The 20,493-nt window shown below is 26.4% G+C and overlaps 1 protein-coding gene across 2 annotated transcripts in view; it reads left to right on the forward strand.

The window, feature by feature from the left end:
- Positions 1 to 20,493, forward strand: part of LOC100199786 (uncharacterized) — a 147,189-nt gene that overhangs the window by 87,375 nt on the left and 39,321 nt on the right. For both annotated transcript variants that reach the window (XM_065790671.1, XM_065790672.1), the window contains 4 exons: positions 2,704 to 2,957; positions 8,719 to 8,893; positions 15,871 to 15,969; positions 18,893 to 19,071. In XM_065790671.1, coding sequence (XP_065646743.1) covers positions 2,704 to 2,957; positions 8,719 to 8,893; positions 15,871 to 15,969; positions 18,893 to 19,071 — 707 coding nt within the window. The remainder of the gene's footprint in view (positions 1 to 2,703; positions 2,958 to 8,718; positions 8,894 to 15,870; positions 15,970 to 18,892; positions 19,072 to 20,493) is intronic.

The raw sequence follows: 20,493 nt of genomic DNA on the forward strand, positions 1-20,493 counted from the left end.
CATTAGGAGATAATATAATGAGTTGCCTATTCATAAAAACAGAGACACAAGCAAAACCCATGCATTGAGTCGAGAAGAACCAGCATTCAACATCCTAAACTATAAGCAACTATAGAAACAATGTATTAAAAATACATCTGCGCTAGCATATTAGATGAAGAAGGGACGTGAGGCTGGTCAACAGATAGAATCTGTTTAGCCCTTAAGTCTTTGCCAAGGAGGCCTTCTACAAGACAGTAGCCGAATATGTTTAACATCTGCCCAAGATTAGTATTTTTATTGAGACACCATCTGTAGCCTTTATTCAACCAAGAGCCCCGTTGGCAGGGGCTCTTGGTTGAATAAAGTTTTAAGTTGGAGTTGGCTTAAAGTTTTAAGTCCAATCAAGCTATAGATGTTGATGTTGATGTTGACAAAACAAAATAATAAATAATAAAAGTATAATCAAATCAGCAACAAAATTAATGAAAATTAAATAAAACAATGTGTAAACGAAACAAAACACATAACTAAATATGTGTATATATATATATATATATATTTATATATATATATATATATATATATATATATATATATATATTTATATATATATATATATATATATATATATGTATGAATATATATATATATATATATATATATATATATATACATACACACATATAGACACACACATATATGTATATATATATACACACACATACATACACACATATCTGTATTAAATTAATATAAACAAGTTTTATTTTTAATTAAATTTATAATATTGTTTTCAAACAAATATATAAAAATCTATATATAAAACATATCAATCTATATATAAAACATATCAATCTATATATACATATGCATGTATAAAAAGAAAATAAAAAATAATAATTCGCAATAAAAATACATATATAAACCAAATAGGGAAAAGTAGAAAGATAATAAAAATCTTATTGATAAAATGCTGTAAGATCCAATTAAAATTGAGTAGTGGACTAATGTAGGTGAAACTTCATCAGGGCTGTAACTATTTACCAATGATGTTTTAAAGAGCCTGATAAAAAATGGCTAGCATCCCTCGTCAGGGATGCATCCTTGCTATCTATTTTATTGCCTGTATCAGTCATAATTGTAATAAAATGGACCTCACTACAGAAAAGCCAATCACTCACACCCCTCCCAAATTTATACAACACCAATAATTTTAGAAAAAGTTTGTATATATAGACAAACATGCACAAAAAGTATATTCAATTAATCTAACAAATATAAACAATAATGTGTAATTTAAAGAACACATCTGACTGTTAAAAAGTGGCAACATGCCATGAAATTAACTGTGCAACTTAAGAAACTTAAGTGCAACTTGAGTAAATTTGCATTAAACAAAGTAAATTTTAACTGACCACCAAATATCATAATTGCAATGTCCAGCAATTATGATTTGGGGTGCAACCACTGCCAAGTTTACATCTTTTACAACAAGGTGAAACTGTCAATGCGAGGTTAATAGGTCATAGATCTTATGTGAGGTCATAGGTCAATGTGATATACTGTCATATTGGTGATTACTGTAAATTCCACAAATTATTTAAATATTTTAAGTGAATATGCCAAATTGGTTTCAAATTAGAAAGATGTAACTTGCTATCAAGCAAAAACTTTCATGACATGGCTTTAACTAACTGTTTGATTGTGTTGGTTAATTGGGTAAAATACCCAAAAGTCAGGTAATTCACTTTATTTAACCACCATCAAGAACAGTTGGGTAAAACTGAAATCAGAAGTTTCTAAACTAAAACCAACCTCACTAGCAATCTAAAAAATACCAAAATGAAAATGTGGTGGCATAAGATAATGCCTGAATATTGTGATCTTCTTGATATGTTGTAAAGAAGTTGTTTTAAAAAATCGAAGAGGCAAAAGTGCAAAGTACAAAAACTTGTATTATAGCGTAACTTTTTTTATTCTTTTATGTTTTTACGTAAGTTGTTTTTTTAGATTAAAATGTTTTCTAGTAATAAATGCATACAAACAATACAAAAGCATTTTTTCGCAATAAATTTTGGGTGGTCAGGTCTTTTTGACCATAACTGTGCAAACAAAACTTTTGCAACTTTGCAAACAAACAAACATCTTTTGGCCATAACTTGCAAACAAACAAAAAAATCAAAAAAATAATTATTTTGCACAATCAAAATAGTATTGAATTTTTAAAAAAAATTTTAAAAAAAAAAAAAAATCTCATAAAGTTTTTTGGGAAATCATTGATTAATTGTTGATTAATTTCAATGTTGTCAAATAATTATAACTACATAGTAAAAATTTAAAGAATTACTTGCGTTCTAAATAATTATCAAGTTATCCATTTCACATAAGTTTGAGATCTTTTTTTTTGTTTTGTTAAAAAAAGCCATGCAACAATAGAAGTTGTATGATCTTGTTTCACTGCTTATTTTTAAAAGATGGCACATTGATAGTCAACAAAAAATAATATCAATTTTTAATAACAATATTTTTTATATTATTGTTTAAGTTTTACATTTATCAAAGATTTTCTTTTATTCACTTATTGCCTGATTTAAAAAGTTGGTTTATTAGTTTCCATAAGTAATTTATTTACATTGGAAGTTTTTATTTTTATTATTTTATTTACATTGGAAGTTTATTAAAGATTAAATTAGTTCAAACTTGTAAATGAATTTTTTACAGGAGCTATTGATCTGTATCGAGATGCTGATAACCACGGATTAGGACCTTTTTTATTAGTTAATGTAGATAAGAGCACATTTGAAGTCTGCATTAGAGGTTATATAAGATTTCATGGAATAAAAGCAAGTCTTGATATTCAGATCAATGAAACGCATTTCTATTTTAATGCTTATGGCAACTTATTTGATGTTTTAACTATGGAAGTAACAGTAGCAGCTCAATATTCTAAGCAGAATGGATTAGAAAATTTATACGTAAGTTTGTTAATTTTATTGTTTTATTTGTCATATACCATTAGTATATATATATATATATATATATAATATATATATATATATATATATATATATATATATATATATATATATATATTATATATATATTATTACTATTATATATATTGTATATATATTATTATTATATATATTATATATATGTATGTATATATATACATACATATATATGTATATATATATATATATATATATATATATATATATGTATATATTGTATGTATAAATATATATATATATATATACATACATATATATGTATATATATATTGTATATATAAATATATATGTATATATATATATATATATATATATATATATATATATATATATATATATATATATATATATATATATATATATATATATATATATATATTCACTTATATACAATGTCAGTATATAAATCAAATGAATATATAAATTTTGATGTTTGTGGGTGTCTGCTTGTATATATATATATATATATATATATATATATATATATATATATATATATATATATATATATATATATATATACATATGTATATATACACATATAGATACATTAATTTATTTTTGAAATTATATTATGTAAATATAAATATATATTTTTTGTTTGTTTATTCAGAAATCAATAATATTTATAACAGGTTTAGTTAAAATGAATATAATTATAACAAGTTTAGAACAAAATGTTTATAATAAATTGGTGATGCAGCACCAGGCCAGCACCACCTGACAAAAATTGGACAATGTGTCTATGCTTATACTGATAGTATGTTGAATCAGCTTTTGAATGCATCAGTTGAAATAAGGTGAACGATGCTTGATGGTAAAGCATTCCATGCTTTGACTATGTGGTTTGTGAAGAACTTATCTCTTTCAACACAGTTGCCATGAAAATTATACTGGGAGATCATTTGCGCATAGACTTGAGGCACAACAAACTTAATCTCGTCAACACCATTCCCAATCATATATTGTTGAATTATATCATTTCTAACTTGTCTGTCTTTAAATTTAGTTAAGTCTAGAATTGTAAGCCTTTCTTCGCATTTGTGTTTGATCTCCGGGATCAGCTTCGTTGCACATTTTTGAATGCTTTAAACACTTTGATGTGTCCCTTTAGATGTGGTGACCATGATTGAATGTAAAATTCGCACTTTCCAAAGTATGAGATCTCTTTCTTAAGCAGACCAAGACCTGGTTTGCTCTTAGAGGCATTGTCTCAACTTGATGCTTGACTTTTAAGTCTTCTGAATTGAGAACACCCAGACCACGTTCAACTGAAGTTGTATCCAGTTCTTGTCTTATTTCCATATGATCAGTCATTGTGTCAATGTGCTCTAATTTGTTGGAGCGGCTTAAGTGCATGCATTTACATTTGTCCAAGTTTAAGAGCATTAGCCACTTTTTGGACCATTCTACTGCTTTGTTGATGTCTAGTTAGAGATGTATTTTGTCCTCCTCTGTTTTGATGACACCTAGTATTTTACTGTTGTTGATATATATCTTGATATGGTGAGCTATGACGTCCAGTAAGTCATTTATGTAGAGGATGAAGAGCAAGGGTTCTAGCACTCAGCTTTTAGTAGATTAGACACACAGCTTCACTTAGGTAAGAAGCCATGCGGAGCCTTTGTAAATAGATCACAGTGCTTCATGATTTGTTTGTGATTGAAGCTCTCCATTATCTTGCACAGTACTGATGTTAGTGATACCGGTCTGTAGTTTGAATGAATCTTTCTACTACCGGTCTTGAAGATTAGTGTTATATTTGACAGTTTTCATAGGTTGGGTACTTTGCCTTTGGAGAGAACTTGCGGTAGATCATTGCTAATTGTACAGAGATCACAGCAGCGCAATTACAAAAAACACAAGGGTGCATTCTGTCATAAACTTTAGATTTTATTTCAATTAGCTCTTCAAGCTTTTGCTGTACAGCTGCTTGCATGTTTGAAGCTTTAATTAAATCACATTTTGCTTGTGTTTGGTCTCTGAAATTTGATCTAAAGGTTTAACAGCAAATGCAGATTGAAAATATTTATAGTAAATATGAAATACCTGGCATACTTGTAGTTATTTTTCAAACGTCATTTTTAAGTGATTTCACCATTTCATATCCCTTTTGCTTATGCTTAATCTGGTTATAAAGTTGTTTTAGGTCATAGTTGAAACATGCTGCTTATATATATATATATATATATATATGTATATATATATATATATATATATATATATATATATATATATATATATATATATATATATATATATATATATATATATATATACAGGGGCTATTTTAAAAAAAAAATTTGAAAGGTGGTCACCCCCGTCCCCCCCCCCCCCCCTCGTTTTAGCAAAGTTAAGTGGAAAAATTGCTAAATGTATGTGTTTTTTTTGCGAAAAAAACAATATTTACTGTGGAAATTGTGCTTAATCTTCTTAAAAAAAGGGAGCAATGATAAATTAGTAAAAAATCACTTATCAAATTTTTTGTCACGCTTATATACAGTCAGTCACAAAAGTTTTCGTACACCTTACAATTTAGAGAAAACGCTTAATAAAAACCATTTAAATGCAAAAAAAATAGTTTTATATCAAAGTAACAAGAATATATCGTACAAGAAATAAAGAATGATTAACTAAATAAAAATATTTATTTGTAAAACTGAAAAGTTTAATTTTTGAATTTATAATATGTCACAAAAGTTTTCGTGCACTATTAAAACTAATACCTAATAATATGCAATTCCTTAATAGTTGGTTAAAACTTGTTCAAATTTGTTAGTTCATAGATTTTTATTAAGGTAATAATAATTTTTTCTAACAAAAATTTACTTATAAACATGAGTTTAAACATCACATGTCTAATGACATGCGTGAATTAATAATAAAATTCCATAAAGAAAAAAAATCTCTTCGTCAAATTGCCAAAATTGTTGGTAAAACACATTCCACTGTTCAAAGTATTGTTAAAAAATTTGAAATAACTGGTTCTGTTAATATGTTACCAAGAAGTGGCCGACCAAAAATTTTAAATTCACGAGACAGAAGGAGTATAATTAAAAAAGTCTATTCAAATCCATGTATTAGTGCACTAAAATTAGCAGTAGATGTTGAACTTGAAATTGGAAAGATAGTTCATCAGAAAATATTAGACGAATACTTAGAAAATCCGGATTCAATGGCAGAGTACCTCGAAAGAAACCGTTTTTAAGTGTAGAAAATAGACAAAAAAGATTGGAGTTCACCAAAAAGTATGAAAAGGAAGATGAACAATTTTGGAACAAAGTTTTATTTACTGAATAATTTAACATTTTCGGACCTGATAGCCGTGGAAAAATATGGAGTAAAAAGAATATAGAACTAGAAGAAAAAAATTTAATTCCGACAGTGATACATGGAGGTGAAAGTGTGATGGTTTTGGGATCGGTGACTGCAGCTGGAGTGGGGAGTTGGGTATTTATTCAGTCTAAAATGGATCGCTGGGTATATTTGGACATTAAAAAAAATAATTTGAAATCAGATGCTGCTAAATTAAAGTTAGGAAATAATTGGATATTTCAACAGGATCGAGATCCAAAACACACTGCTTATGTTGTAAAATCATGGTTGCTCTACAATATTCCAACACAACTGCATTCTCCTCCCCAATCACCAGACTTTAACCCAATAGAGAATGTGTGGGATTATTTAGACAGACAAGTCAGGAAACATAGAATAACAAATGTTAATATGCTAAAAAATATCTTATCAGAAGAATGGAATAAAATTCCACCTTTTTATACCGAAAAATTAGTATCATCGATGGACAGAAGATTAAAAGCTTATGTAAATGCCAAAAGATGCTCAACAAAATACTAAAGTTTTTTTTAATTTTTCATATTCTTGTTTTTTTTTACAAGTTTTGTTTAGTGTACGAAAACTTTTGTGACATTAAACTTCAAATAATCATCAAGTTTAATTAATCAAAAATTAAACTTTTTCAGTTTTACAAATAAATATTTTTATTTAGTTAATTATTTTTTATTTCTTGTACAATATATTTTTTTACTTTGATATAAAATTATTTTTTTGCATTTAAAATGGTTTTATTAAGCGTTTTCTCTAAATTGTAAGGTGTACGAAAACTTTTGTGGCTGACTGTATATATATATGTGTGTGTATATATATATATATATATATATATATATATATATATATATATATATATATATATATATATATATATATATATATATATATATATATATGATTATATATTTATATATATATATATATATATATATAAAGTTAACAAAAAGGAGTAAAAATTCCAGAAAACAATGAAAAAAACTATTCAAACTAAGATAAGTATTTATTAGTTTTAATTGAAACAAACATTTTAATTTTTCTCAAATAGAGAGGACCATTTAAAATCTTCAGCTGTGTATGAGATTTACAAAACTATAAAAACCTTTTTTATTAAACTTCCTATAAAAAGTTTAAAGGTTTAAGGTTTATATAAAAAAACTATAATTAATAATAACAAAATGATATAATAAAACAGACAGTTTTATAATATCATGAAAAGTATTTATCAAATTTTCAAAAAAAAAAATGTATGTATATTTGTAGCTATATTTTGTTCTCTTCTTTTAAATTTTAAAAATTCCTTTTTTGATGATTTTTACTGGTAATTACATCAAACTAAAAATTGTTTTAATTGTTAAAGTCTGTACAACAAATAGATGACCTAGTTCCTGGTGAAATTAAAGTAAAATATATACATTACAAAAAAGAAATGTGATGCCTTAGAGCAGGGGTTAGCAACTTGTAGCTCACAGGTTGCCGATCACTTTATTTTACTTTTAATAATGAGTTTTTCAATCAATTAATTGGAACAGCTATGGGAACAAAAATGGCCCTACCTAATGCTTGTTTACTTGAAGAAGTGAAATTATTTCCTTATTTATTTTATATATATATATATATATATATATATATATATATATATATATATATATATATATATATATATATATATATATATATTTATATATATATATATATATATATATATATATATATATATATATATATATTATTATAGGTTTTACTAAATATCTTCAATAAAATTGAATGCAAAAATATTCAAAACAATTTTAAAAGATCTATGAATGATAGTTTTGTTGCTTTACTAAAATCAATTAATGTTAATTTGCTGTTTAAATGTCTTAATTCATTACACCTCAATATAAAGTATAAAGAAGAACTAAAATTTCATATACAGAAACCACATGGTACCAACTTTTAAACTTTTTAGACATAACAGTTATTCTACATGATAATAACAATATAGAAACAAAAAATTTTAGTGTGATGGTCAATCAGAAAAAATCCAAATTGAATTTTTAAAGCTCAACTACAGAGACCAGCACCCCATAAAAGAGAACAAAATGATACCTTTTTTTTCAAAAAAAGATTTGATAAATACTTTACATGGTGTTATAAAACTGTCTGTTTTAGACAATAAATTAAAATCAGTATTTGTAAACACTTCTATTGTAATATCACAATGTCAACCCAAAAATAAAATTTTAATTGAATAGAAATAATTGAAACAACGAGTTTTGTACTTTTTTTTTCTTAAAATTTTCTTACTCGTTAAGTGTTATTTTAATAAAATCTTTAAGTTTTATATGTACTCACCATCTTTAATAATTTAATCATAAATTTAAAAATCCTTTAGTTTAATGGGTGTGTTTCTACAAGTGTAATAGAAGAAGTACAGAAAGCTGCCATAGAATATATAGAAGAAGCAAAAAGAAAAGCTAAAGCTACATTAGATAAGGCAAAGAAAGTAATGGAAGATGCTAAAGCAGATATTACTAGAGTTCAAAATAAAATACAGGGATGGAAGTCAAGTAAGTATGATCAATCTAGTATGAACAATTTTATTTTATCCCTACAGAAATTGTTTATCCCTACGCAACTCATTTATCCCTACTGGCAACCATTTTAAGTTTAATTAGTTTTTATTTAATTCTTTATTTATTATAAATTTATTTACAACAATTATTATATTTTATTCGTTTTATATATATATATATATATATATATATATATATATATATATATATATATATATATATATATACTTTCTTACTCCACCTAAGAATAAGGGTAAACTCTGGGCTTGTGTACAAGAGGTTTGGTACTTAATTACACCTAAGGAATGCCGATAATTGGTTGCTAGTTTTTCTGAAAGAATTAAATCAGGGAGGATTTACTCAATACTATTTTAACTTAATTTTAATAGTTTGCGACCATATTGTCACCATTAGCTTTTCACATAAAAATTAAAAAGTTAAAAATACTCTTAATACTCTTATTTTGCTTTTTGTTAAATAAATTTAATAAAAAGCAAAATTTTCAGTAAAATCTAATTAATAAAACTAAAATTTCATTTTTTTTTTCAGTTTTTTTATTAAAAAAAAAGAAGAGATAATTCTTTAACTAAACATGGTGACAATTTTTTCACATACTATATATATATAGCTGTTCCAGCTGTCTGGACCAGTAAAATATGGGTCTTTACCAAACTACCAAACTATGGGTCCAAACTACCAAAATATGGGTCTTTACCAAACTATACTTATCTAATCCACACCGATCATTTCTGTACTTATTCATTATTTACTTCAATATTTTTTAGTCAGCAATAGAAAAACAATTCATTAAAAAAATTTCTTTAAGAGGAAAAACAATTAAATTCCATATACACTTATAAAAAATTTATAAAATGGTTTGTTTTTCTCTTACATGTAGAATTTTAATACCTTTGTTTTTTAGTTCCCTGTCAGAAGTTCATTTTTTGAGGGTGAAAATCCACCCCTTAACACAATATATTTGAAATTTTTTCAATCTGGTTGTATATATTTAGAGTAAAAAAATTAATATAGCAAAAAAGACTTTTAATTGTTAAAATAAAGTTCTTTAAACCCTTTTCTTTTTTTTTTTTGCCTCCGCAGCAAAACCTTCTGGAGTAGCAGCAGGGGTTGTTAATTTTTTTCTTTATTAGGTTTGAGAGCTTTTTTAGGACTAATTACCTGAGCACATAAACATAGTTATGTCAATCATGACATATGCGCAACAAATTTCTCCCATTGTTTTGATCTTTTTAGAAATTTTAAGCATTTTAAAATTTTTGAAATTAATGAAATATTTGCAAATGAAACAATAGCTCTAATTAAATTGAATGATATTTATTGTTCATTTACAATTTTGCTTTAAAGCAAAATTGTAAATGAATGGCTGGGAATCATTGCAAATTAAAAAATAGATTATTATTGTTCAAAGTTACAACCGTTATTATTTGTCAAAGTTACAACCATCTAGCTAAAAATGGTCACTTTAATATTTCTTTATGTTGCTACAGTTTAGGTTTTCTTTATAGTAAAAATTGCCAAAATCACAAAAATAATTGTTAACTGCCTTAACAAAAATAAAAGATTCAATTTAGATCCTATGCATTGCGCATTCGATAAAAAAACGTTTGTTATTTAATAATATAAAAAGTAGGATAGACAGCTAGTGATACATCATATATTACTAGTTGTCATTAATAATACCAAAATTGTAAATGCAAATGTTAATGGTCTAAATAAAATTGTTAGTAATAACAATGTACTTAAATAACTTAAACCTTATACACTGAAACCCCCTGACAATAATCATTGTCAATAATCTTTGATAACAATGTACTTAAGTAGCTTAAACCTTATATACTTGCTTGGACTGAAACCCTTTGTCAATAATCTTTGATAAAAAGTTTAAAATTATTGTCTATTTCTTTATAAATTTAAAATTGTCATATACTCATACTGGTAATTGTATATTATATTATAGAAATGACATAAAACTAAAGTCCAGTCCTAAATATATTGTCAAAGACGTAAGCGTCATAGGATAATTAATAGTCATTAATAAAAAAGAGAAAAATAGAAAAAATAAGAAGAGAACAAAACCGCTTTCTTGGAATTTTTTGATGACTGGAAAAATGTTTCAATCAAAAAAAATTTCGAATAAATCATGTTAATCTATGACATTAAAAATTATGACCATGTAAAGTTTGAATCCCCTTTATTTTGAGGGTGTTTCAAATTTTATTAGGTCATAATTTTTGAACGCTAAGAGATTATTTTATGAAATTTAAAATTTATCGATAAATATTAATTTAAGAATAGTAAAAATAATAATTTATAATTTGTTGCTGTCAGGTTTGTTTGTCATGTTTGTTTGTCATGTTTGTTTGTCATGTTTGTTTGTCATGTTTGTTTGTCATGTTTGTTTGTCATGTTTGTTTGTCATGTTTGTTTGTCATGTTTGTTTGTCATGTTTGTTTGTCATGTTTGTTGCAGGTGTAGCTAAAATTTTAGTGCTTTTTTGTTTCCAGAATCTAATCATCGCAATTTTTTGCAAAACATTCTTGCTTGAACATAAACAACTTGCTATAAACATATAAATGTTTAGAGTTTTGCTCTGTCTGGAAGTTAGGTATCTTAAACACTGTGTTCTCCCCTGAAATTAATAATGTAACCATTGATAATATCAATACTGATAGACTAAACTTTAAAAAAATTGTTTATTATAAATGTTCATTAATAATAGTTTATTTATTTACTGTTACTAATACTATTTATAACTGGTTAAGGAGTTCTAATTATATTACAGGTATAGCAAAAGAATAAATTCAAGATAAAAAAATAAATTTAGTATAAATTTTATGGGTAAAAGTGAAAGCAAATGCAAAGTCCAATGTAACAAAATAAAAATAAAAAGAAATAAAAAAAAAAACATTATTAAGAAAACTAAAATTCATTAAAACTTGAAAATAGATTCACAAATGATCTTAAAGCAACTTGAAAATAGATTCACAAATCCTAAAGCTTGAAAATAGATTCAGTCACAAATGATCCTAAAGCAATGTGGAAGTTGTAGAAATACTTAACAACCATCAGTTAAATCAAATATAATGGATGATATTGCATTTTAAGTAGCAAATGTTATCTGTGAATTTCGAAGAAACAAAATAAAAAAATAGTAGTACTACTGTAGAAGTACTGCCCACTCAAGCGTGTTTGACACTCTTGGTAGACATTAAAGCCAAGCTAATGACAACAAAGAATCTCTCAGCACTTTTTTTATAAGAAATTTAAATTCAGATATGTATATTTATATGCAACAACAATATATCATTTAAAATTACACAAATGTAAAAAATTCTATTAACTATGACTAAAATATTAGTAAAACATAATAATAAGAAATAATAATAATAAAGAAAAGATATAAGAAAAAGTATAAGAAAAGAGCATAAGAAAAAATCAAATTACAAAAAAATATTTTTCAGAGAGTTGAATTTTTTATTTGCAATTGTTAAAAATTATTAAAATAACTTATTTAAAACTGGAAAAGTTATTTTTAAATGGAAAAATTTCACTATCATTCCAATTTCAAAATGATGTCACCAAAGTTACCACATAAAACAATTTTTTTTTAATGTTATTTACCTCCACAAGGCCAAAAAGGCCACTACAGTCAAGGAGGCTACTTTATTGTAGTTACAACCCTCTCTCAACTCTTTAACTCCAAAACACGAACCTTAGTAAACAAGGGCACTCTGTGGAGAAACATGTTTGTTTTACCATATTCTTTCTACTTATGAAAAAATTAAAACTTTTAAAAGTTTAAACTTGCTGTTCATAAGCAATTATTAAGTTATTTTGAGAACAATAATATATATATTTTTTAACAATTTGGCTTTAGGAAAAATAGATCAACTGAATCAGTCATTCAACATCTGCTGTCTATTAAGAGAACATCATTGAATAATATTAAATTTATACAGTAATGCTAGAACTAAAAAAGGGGTATTTGAAATAAAAAACAGAAAATTTCTTATAGAAAAGATAAAATGTTGAAAAAGGTTTAAAGTGCAAATACAAGTTTGATTGTAAACTAAGATTATAAACTAAGAATGAGAACTTAAGTAATCAAGAATCTTATGAGTTATTATGTAGTATAGCAGTTCCACAGGATAATGTACTTCAAACTCTTTTGTTTATATTTTACACAAACAAAATTGCATCAAAAATTACCGTATGCGACCGCAAATCTTGTAATAAGTTTAGTAATTTATATATAAATAAGTGTTTATGTTGTAAGTAAGTGTTTACATGCATAAAACTTTGAAAATAAAAATAAACCAAAAAAACAGCCAAAAAGTGAAAATGAGTAGTAAAAATAAACCAATTGTTGACCTGGCCATGAATGGCACCATGTCCAAAGACATTTCCAAAATGCTAAACAAGCCTCTAAGTACTGTCTACACTGTGATTAAATGTTTTCAAATGACTGGTCGTCTTAAGAGGAAACTTGGTAATATTTTAAAGAGGTCAGTTCAAACTCCTCAATTAATTGAGGCTGTCAAGGGCTGAATTTCTCAGAATCCAGTAAGGTCGATGAAGAAAACAGTTAAAAAGCTCTCAGTGAGTGAGCACACCATCAGAAATGTGATCAGAAAGGATCTTAAGACAAAGTTAAGAGCCAGGGTTAAAAAACATCTGGTTTCCCCAAGTCTCAAAGGAAAAAGATTTGCAAGATCGAAGAAACTTCTGAGCCTCTTGAAGAAGAGACCAACAACCATCCTCTTCTCAGATAAGAAGTGCTCAAAGTGGAGAAGAAAAAGTAATGGGATGGTGTCCCGCCTAGTCATTGTTACAAATAGAGATTTATAAAATAACATCCTGCCTAATCATTGTTATATATAGAGATTTATAAAAAGGTGGCGGGATAGTTTATACTTTATAAAAAGGTGGCATGATGGCATCCCACTCCAATTCGAGCACTGCAGATGAGAAATTTTTACTGTTGATTTTGTATCAAAAAGTAGAACTAATTGTTTTATTAGTCATCAACCAGTCCAAGCAGTCCCAGAGCTTGTAAAGTATAATTCAAGACTAAACATCCAGCTTCATGTTATGATGTTTGGCCTGGTTTCATCTGATGGTCTCAAAATGCTTCAGGTTTTTATTTGTATTAACTTTGATCAAAAAATAATTTTTTTATGAAACTTGTAGTCTCATACAGTAAGCATTCATTTATCAATTTGTTTGCTGATAACACATTGATATGTATTGATGGTACTAACTTCAATGAAGTTATTCATGAATTAAACCAACTTAAGGCTTAAAAGTACTTTGTAAGTAGCTAAAAAATAACAAACTTAGCTTAAATACAATTCTAATTTACAATAGGCATAGTTTATTGTAAATTCAAAAATAGAAGACATATTTTACCAAACAGAAACACCATCCTTAAAGTGATCATGTATGTCATAATCTGAACTTGGTGATTGCGTGAAGTATTTAGGAATTCAAATTAGATGACAAAATTTATTTTACTCAACTCATCAAATATATTCCAAGTAAAATTGCAAAGAAAACTGGATATGCAAGAATAAGCTAGTATTCAACTCAACAAACCAAAATGTTTGTCTTTCATTATTGCTTGTCACTGTGAATAGTGTGTCTATTTTTCTTGATATAAATAACAACTTGAATATCCTAAAAGAACTACAAAACAAGGTTGTGAGAATTTTACTGAAATGTAACTGGTCAACTTACAAAACAGAACAAAATTACTTAATTGGATTAGTATAAAGATAGAGTAATTTTTAAAGCATTGCAACATGTTTTATTCATAATATAACATCTACTGGAAATGAACTGTTTATATTATTTTGTTTTATGTGAATGTATTATGTACATCTACACAACGCTAGACAACCTAGTTACTTTTCCCTCTTCCTAGAAATAATTTTGTTCAAATAATCATATATTAACTGTTTTGACATTATGCAGCTGTTTAAAATTTTATGTGGAAAATTAGATAAATTTTAAAAATAATGGATTCTTATAATATGCTGATAATTTATATATGTAAAAACATTTTGGTATAATGTATACCACATAAGAAAAAATAATGTTAGTACGAGTAATGTAGTTGAGATTTATATTTATCTCTTTGATCATATTTAATTTAAAGTATATAAAAAAATTAATTTATAAATTATATTTAATTTTTAATTTCATTTAGATCAAAAAACTTTCACTTTTATATATATTCATATATATATATATATATATATATATATATATATATATATATATATATATATATATATATATATATATATATATATATATATATATATATATATATATATATATATATATATATATATATATATCATATATATCATATATATATATATATATATATATATATATATATATATATATATATATCATATATATATATATATATATATATATATATATATATATATATATATATATATATATATATATATATATATATATATATATATATATATATATATATAGTATATTTTATGCATAAGTGCCATTATAATAGATAAATAATAGAATTAAGAAAATAGAGTAGAATAGTAGGTTTAGTAGGTTAATAGATTGTTATAATAGAACAAAACTTTTGTGAAAAAGCATTTTAAAATAAGCATTTTTTTTTTTTTTTTTTTTTTTTTTTTTACAGAGGATAAAATTGTTTATTTATTTTAAACTTAACAAAAGAGATAAGCTAGAGAAAGTAAAGTGCTCAAAGTGAAGAAAAAAAAAAGTGATAAAGTACAGATAAGACAGGGTGTTATTATAAAGTTTAAATCTTGCCACATTTTTATATCTTTCCTATTTTAAAAATGATTAGGTGAGATCAATAAATAGATGATTTTTTTACTGCTTTCACCACTGTCTATTATTATTATACTATGTCTTAAATTTAGATATTTTTTATATAGGGCTTGATGATTATAGAGCAAGACTAGAGGCTAGGAAAGTGGAACTAGAAAATGAAAGGAGACAATTAAGTGGAAATTGTTTCAATGAATGTGGGACAGGTAAGTTTTTAAAATCTTTATAACATATGTTTAAAACATATATATTTTTAAAATTAATGCTTTTAAAATATATATATTAAATGAACATTTTTTTAGTTTGATTTACTATTTAATGTAGTAGCAGAATTACAAAAAGGAGAAATGAGAAAAAATTGTAAATTTTCATCTAAGGTTGTTTTTTTTGGGTGTGCTGCTTCTAATGAGTTTTTTTGGTGCTGTTTTTGATGATTTTTTTGTGCTGATGAGTTATCTTCTTATGACTAAGAAGTCTCACCAGCCTTATAATGCATATGTATTGCAGAAAATATATTAATAAGTTGTGTTAATATTTCCAGTAAGAGTGATCAATGCAGCATGTTATATAAAAAGCAGAGACTGTTATAGTGAGAAAAAATATATATACATATATATATATATATATATATATATATATATATTTATATATGTATATATATATATATATATATATATATATATATATATATATATATATATATATATATATATATATATATATATATATATGCACATCAGGTCAGCAAAAACAGTTTGGTACGAATATTAAATGATAAACATAGTAACAAGGTCGGTGATTTTTTCTGGCCTCAAATACTTTTTGGTCAGCATTGCCGAATGTTGACCCTAATTCCGAGGGCTGTATATATATACACTGGCGTAGAAGAGAGGGAGAGGGAGCAGAGGGGAAAATAGCCCCCCCAATTTTCAGAAAATTTACATTCAGTTTTTCCATTCCGTTTTTTTTCATTCAATTTCTGATTCTGGTTGCCTTAGTCCCCCTTATTTTCCATTTCAGCTCCCCAACTTTTTTGACATTCATACGCCATTGTATATACACATATATATACATATATATATATATATATATATATATATATATATATATATATATATATATATATAGATACACACACACACATATATATATATACACACACACACACATATATGTATATGTATATATATATATATATGTGTATATATATATATATATGTGTGTATATATATATATATATATATATATATATATATATATATATATATATATATATATATATATATATATATATATATATATATACAAGGTGTGTTCAAAAAATACCCGGAATTTTTAAATTTCGCAGGTTTGGAGAGTCCGATTTTCAGCACTTTTTTTTGGTGTTGGTATACATGCCCCTAAAGTATAACAAAATTTTCAGCTATGTTCATCGTTTACTTTGTCTGTGGTAGTCGCCAAATTTTTTGGCCAAAACAACACCATAGTCATGCTCCAACCTCCATATTCACCAGATATGACTCTGTGTGACTTGTTCTTATTCCCAAAAATGAAGAAAAACTTAAAAGGCTGTTGTTTCACAAGCATAGATGACATTAAGGTTCGGTGTGTTTTTATGAGCTCAGCAATTTTTGCTTGTTTAAAAAATGGAAGGATTAAAGAGTCAAAGAATTTGTATTAAATTTTGCGTCAAAAATGAAATAAAGTGTAACAAAGTGTGTAAAATGTTGCAAAAAGCCTATGTTGAGTCTGCTATGAAAAAAACAAGTGTTTACAAGTGGTATAAGCGTTTCCAAGATGGCCACAAAGACTTTGAAGATGACAAACGCTCGGGTCAGTGCAGCACATCAATAATCGATGAAAATGTGAAAAAAGTGGGGAAAATGGTTATGAATCACAATAAGAAAAGTTACTGATGAAGTTGGCATATCAATTGGCTCATGTCATAACATTTTTTCAAATGTTTTGGGCATAAAACAAGTGGCAGCAAAATTCATTCCAAAACTGCTGAATTTGGACCAAGTAAACAATCGCATAAAAATCGCTCAAGAGCTGCTAAATGGCAAAAAACACTCCCAGTTTGCTTGAAAGGGTCATACCTGGTGATAAAACATTGGTGTATGGTTATGACGTCGAAACCAATGCACAATCATCACAATGGAAGCACCTTCAATCACCAAGACCAAAAAAAGCACGTCAAGTTCGATCAAATGTTAAAGTTTTGCTTGCTGTTTTCTTCGATTATAATGGTGTAGTTCATCATGAGTTCTTACCACAAGGTTGTACATTTAATAAGGAGTGTTACCTTGAAGTTATGCAACATTTACTTGAAGCAATCTGAAAAAAACGCCCTAATTTATGGCAAAACAACTCATGGCTTTTGCACCACGATAAGGCACCTGCTCACTCGTCGTTGCTTGTTCGTAATTTTTTGGCCAAAAACAACACCATAGTCATGCTCCAACCTCCATATTCACCAGATATGACTCTGTGTGACTTGTTCTTATTCCCAAAAATGAAGAAAAACTTAAAAGGCTGTTGTTTCACAAGCATAGATGACATTAAAAGCGCATCGCTGAAAAAAAACAAACTAGAAGCTATCCCAAAGATCGAGTTTAAGAAAAGTTTCGAGGATTGGCAGAAGTGCTGGCACAAGTGCATAGTATGAAATGGGGACTACTTTGAAGGAGCCAACATTAATGGAGACGAATAAATAAATACTTTTTCGAAAAAACAAAAATTTCGGGTATTTTTTGAATACACCTTGTATACTTGTATAATTTTTTCTGTTATTATGTTTCCAGAGCTGTTGCACTACACTTGTCATTGTTCTGTTAAGAAGTATTCTATATATACTAAATTTATAATAAATTTATTTTGAGAATAAACTAAATATACTTTAAAAATCCTGCAATTTTTATGTGCTTAAATGACTAATTAAAAATAATTAATAATTTTTATTATATATTCTTATTCTTATTTATATTATTATTCTTTTGCAATTAATTAAGTATTCTATAGATACTTTCTAGTTTTATTATATATGAAATTAAACACTTACTAAGTATAACTTTGCATGGGACTAAAGAATACTGATGTTTTGTTTTTATTTTTATCCTTTAAATTTAGTATGTGTTCCATTTTTTGGATGGGTATCTCATTGCACTACTTTGTGGGGTTATCCTGTTGGTTGCCTAAAATGGGATTCATGTAAATGGAAGGCACCAAATATTATATGTATTGCTGCTTGTGAAATTAGACTTAGTTTGCATAAATTTACTAGTTGGGTCGAAACACTTGGAATACAGGTTTTTATATTTTTATTTTTTCAATCATATATTTTTGCACAGTTCTGTATTTCTGTGTATGTGATGTTTAAAATATTTAGGCATGTATGTATGTAAGCAAAACTTAATGAAACAGTAGTTTCATTAAGTTTTGCCTAAGTTTGCCAAACAGTGGTTTCATTGAGTTTTGCCCCAATTCAAAGAAAGTTATGAACCTGTGCCATAAAATAAGTTGGGTGCGCAATCGCTGATTGGAAAAATAATGAATTTAAAAACGAAATGTGCAACAAAATTTAGCAAAATATCACGAGTGATTTAAAAATAGTATGCGTAACTTCAAACTCATCAATAGTTTTTGTTTGAAAAGATTTCAGATAAAGAATAAAGAACTAGTTACACAACAAACTTTTAAATTATAAATTGCATTATGTATAATCCAAGTTTCAAAATTATTATTGAATGCTCTGAACATTTGGTTTACTAGACAGTTCCAATTTGTAAAAAAAAGTGCAGCCCATACAATTTTGAAAAAAAATGAATAAAGGGGTAAGCAGAACATCATCTATCATCTATTAGGCTGGAGTAGATGCTAACCTGTTTTACATTGTTTTCTGCCTAGTATAATGAATTCTGGATCTTCTTGATTCTACTTATAGATTTGGTCTCTTCAGATCTCCTTCTTCAGATCTCCTAGTATTTTGATAAAATAATTATATAAAAGATTCATTTAGTCCGGATTCATTTAGTCTCTTCAGATCTCTTTCTTCACATCTCCTTCTTCAGATCTCCTTCTTTAGATCTCCTTCTTTAGATCTCCTTCTTCAGATCTCCTTCTTCAGATCTTCTTCTTCAGATCTCCTTCTTCAGATCTCTTTCTTCAGATCTCATAGTAGTTACTATCCTTTCATTGGCAAAGACTCGATAGTCACATGCTGGGCTTGGTGGTATACTTACGAATCAATTCACCTATTTGTCAAGAAATTAGGTTTGAATCATCTGACTATTCTTTTAAGTGCTTCTGCTTCGTACTATCACACTTCTTCTTCACTCTTTTAAATGTAATTTCTGATCAATTTGACCATGTCCTTTCACTTCACTCCTCTGTCAATGTTGTTGTTATTGGTGACTTAAATGTTCATCACACAATGAATTGCTCGGCTCTAACACCACTGACCCTACTAAAACTCATAACTTTTGTTTTTATTAATCTCAAACTCAAATTAAATTAATTTAACAGATTCAGAATAACTTATAAGACATGTACCAGAAAAAATCTGCGCAGACATTTTAAAGGATATTTATTTAACTATTGTATTTCGATATTGGATGTTATATATATTTTAAAAGTACATGTATTAATATCCTTAAATTTCATTTAAGAAAGTTTGTGAAGTTTTGTACGTGAGAATGCACGCACTTTGTGTTTTACACTCGACATCAGCT

This window comes from Hydra vulgaris, chromosome 02 (assembly GCF_038396675.1).
Source record: "Hydra vulgaris chromosome 02, alternate assembly HydraT2T_AEP".
NCBI lineage: Eukaryota > Metazoa > Cnidaria > Hydrozoa > Anthoathecata > Hydridae > Hydra > Hydra vulgaris.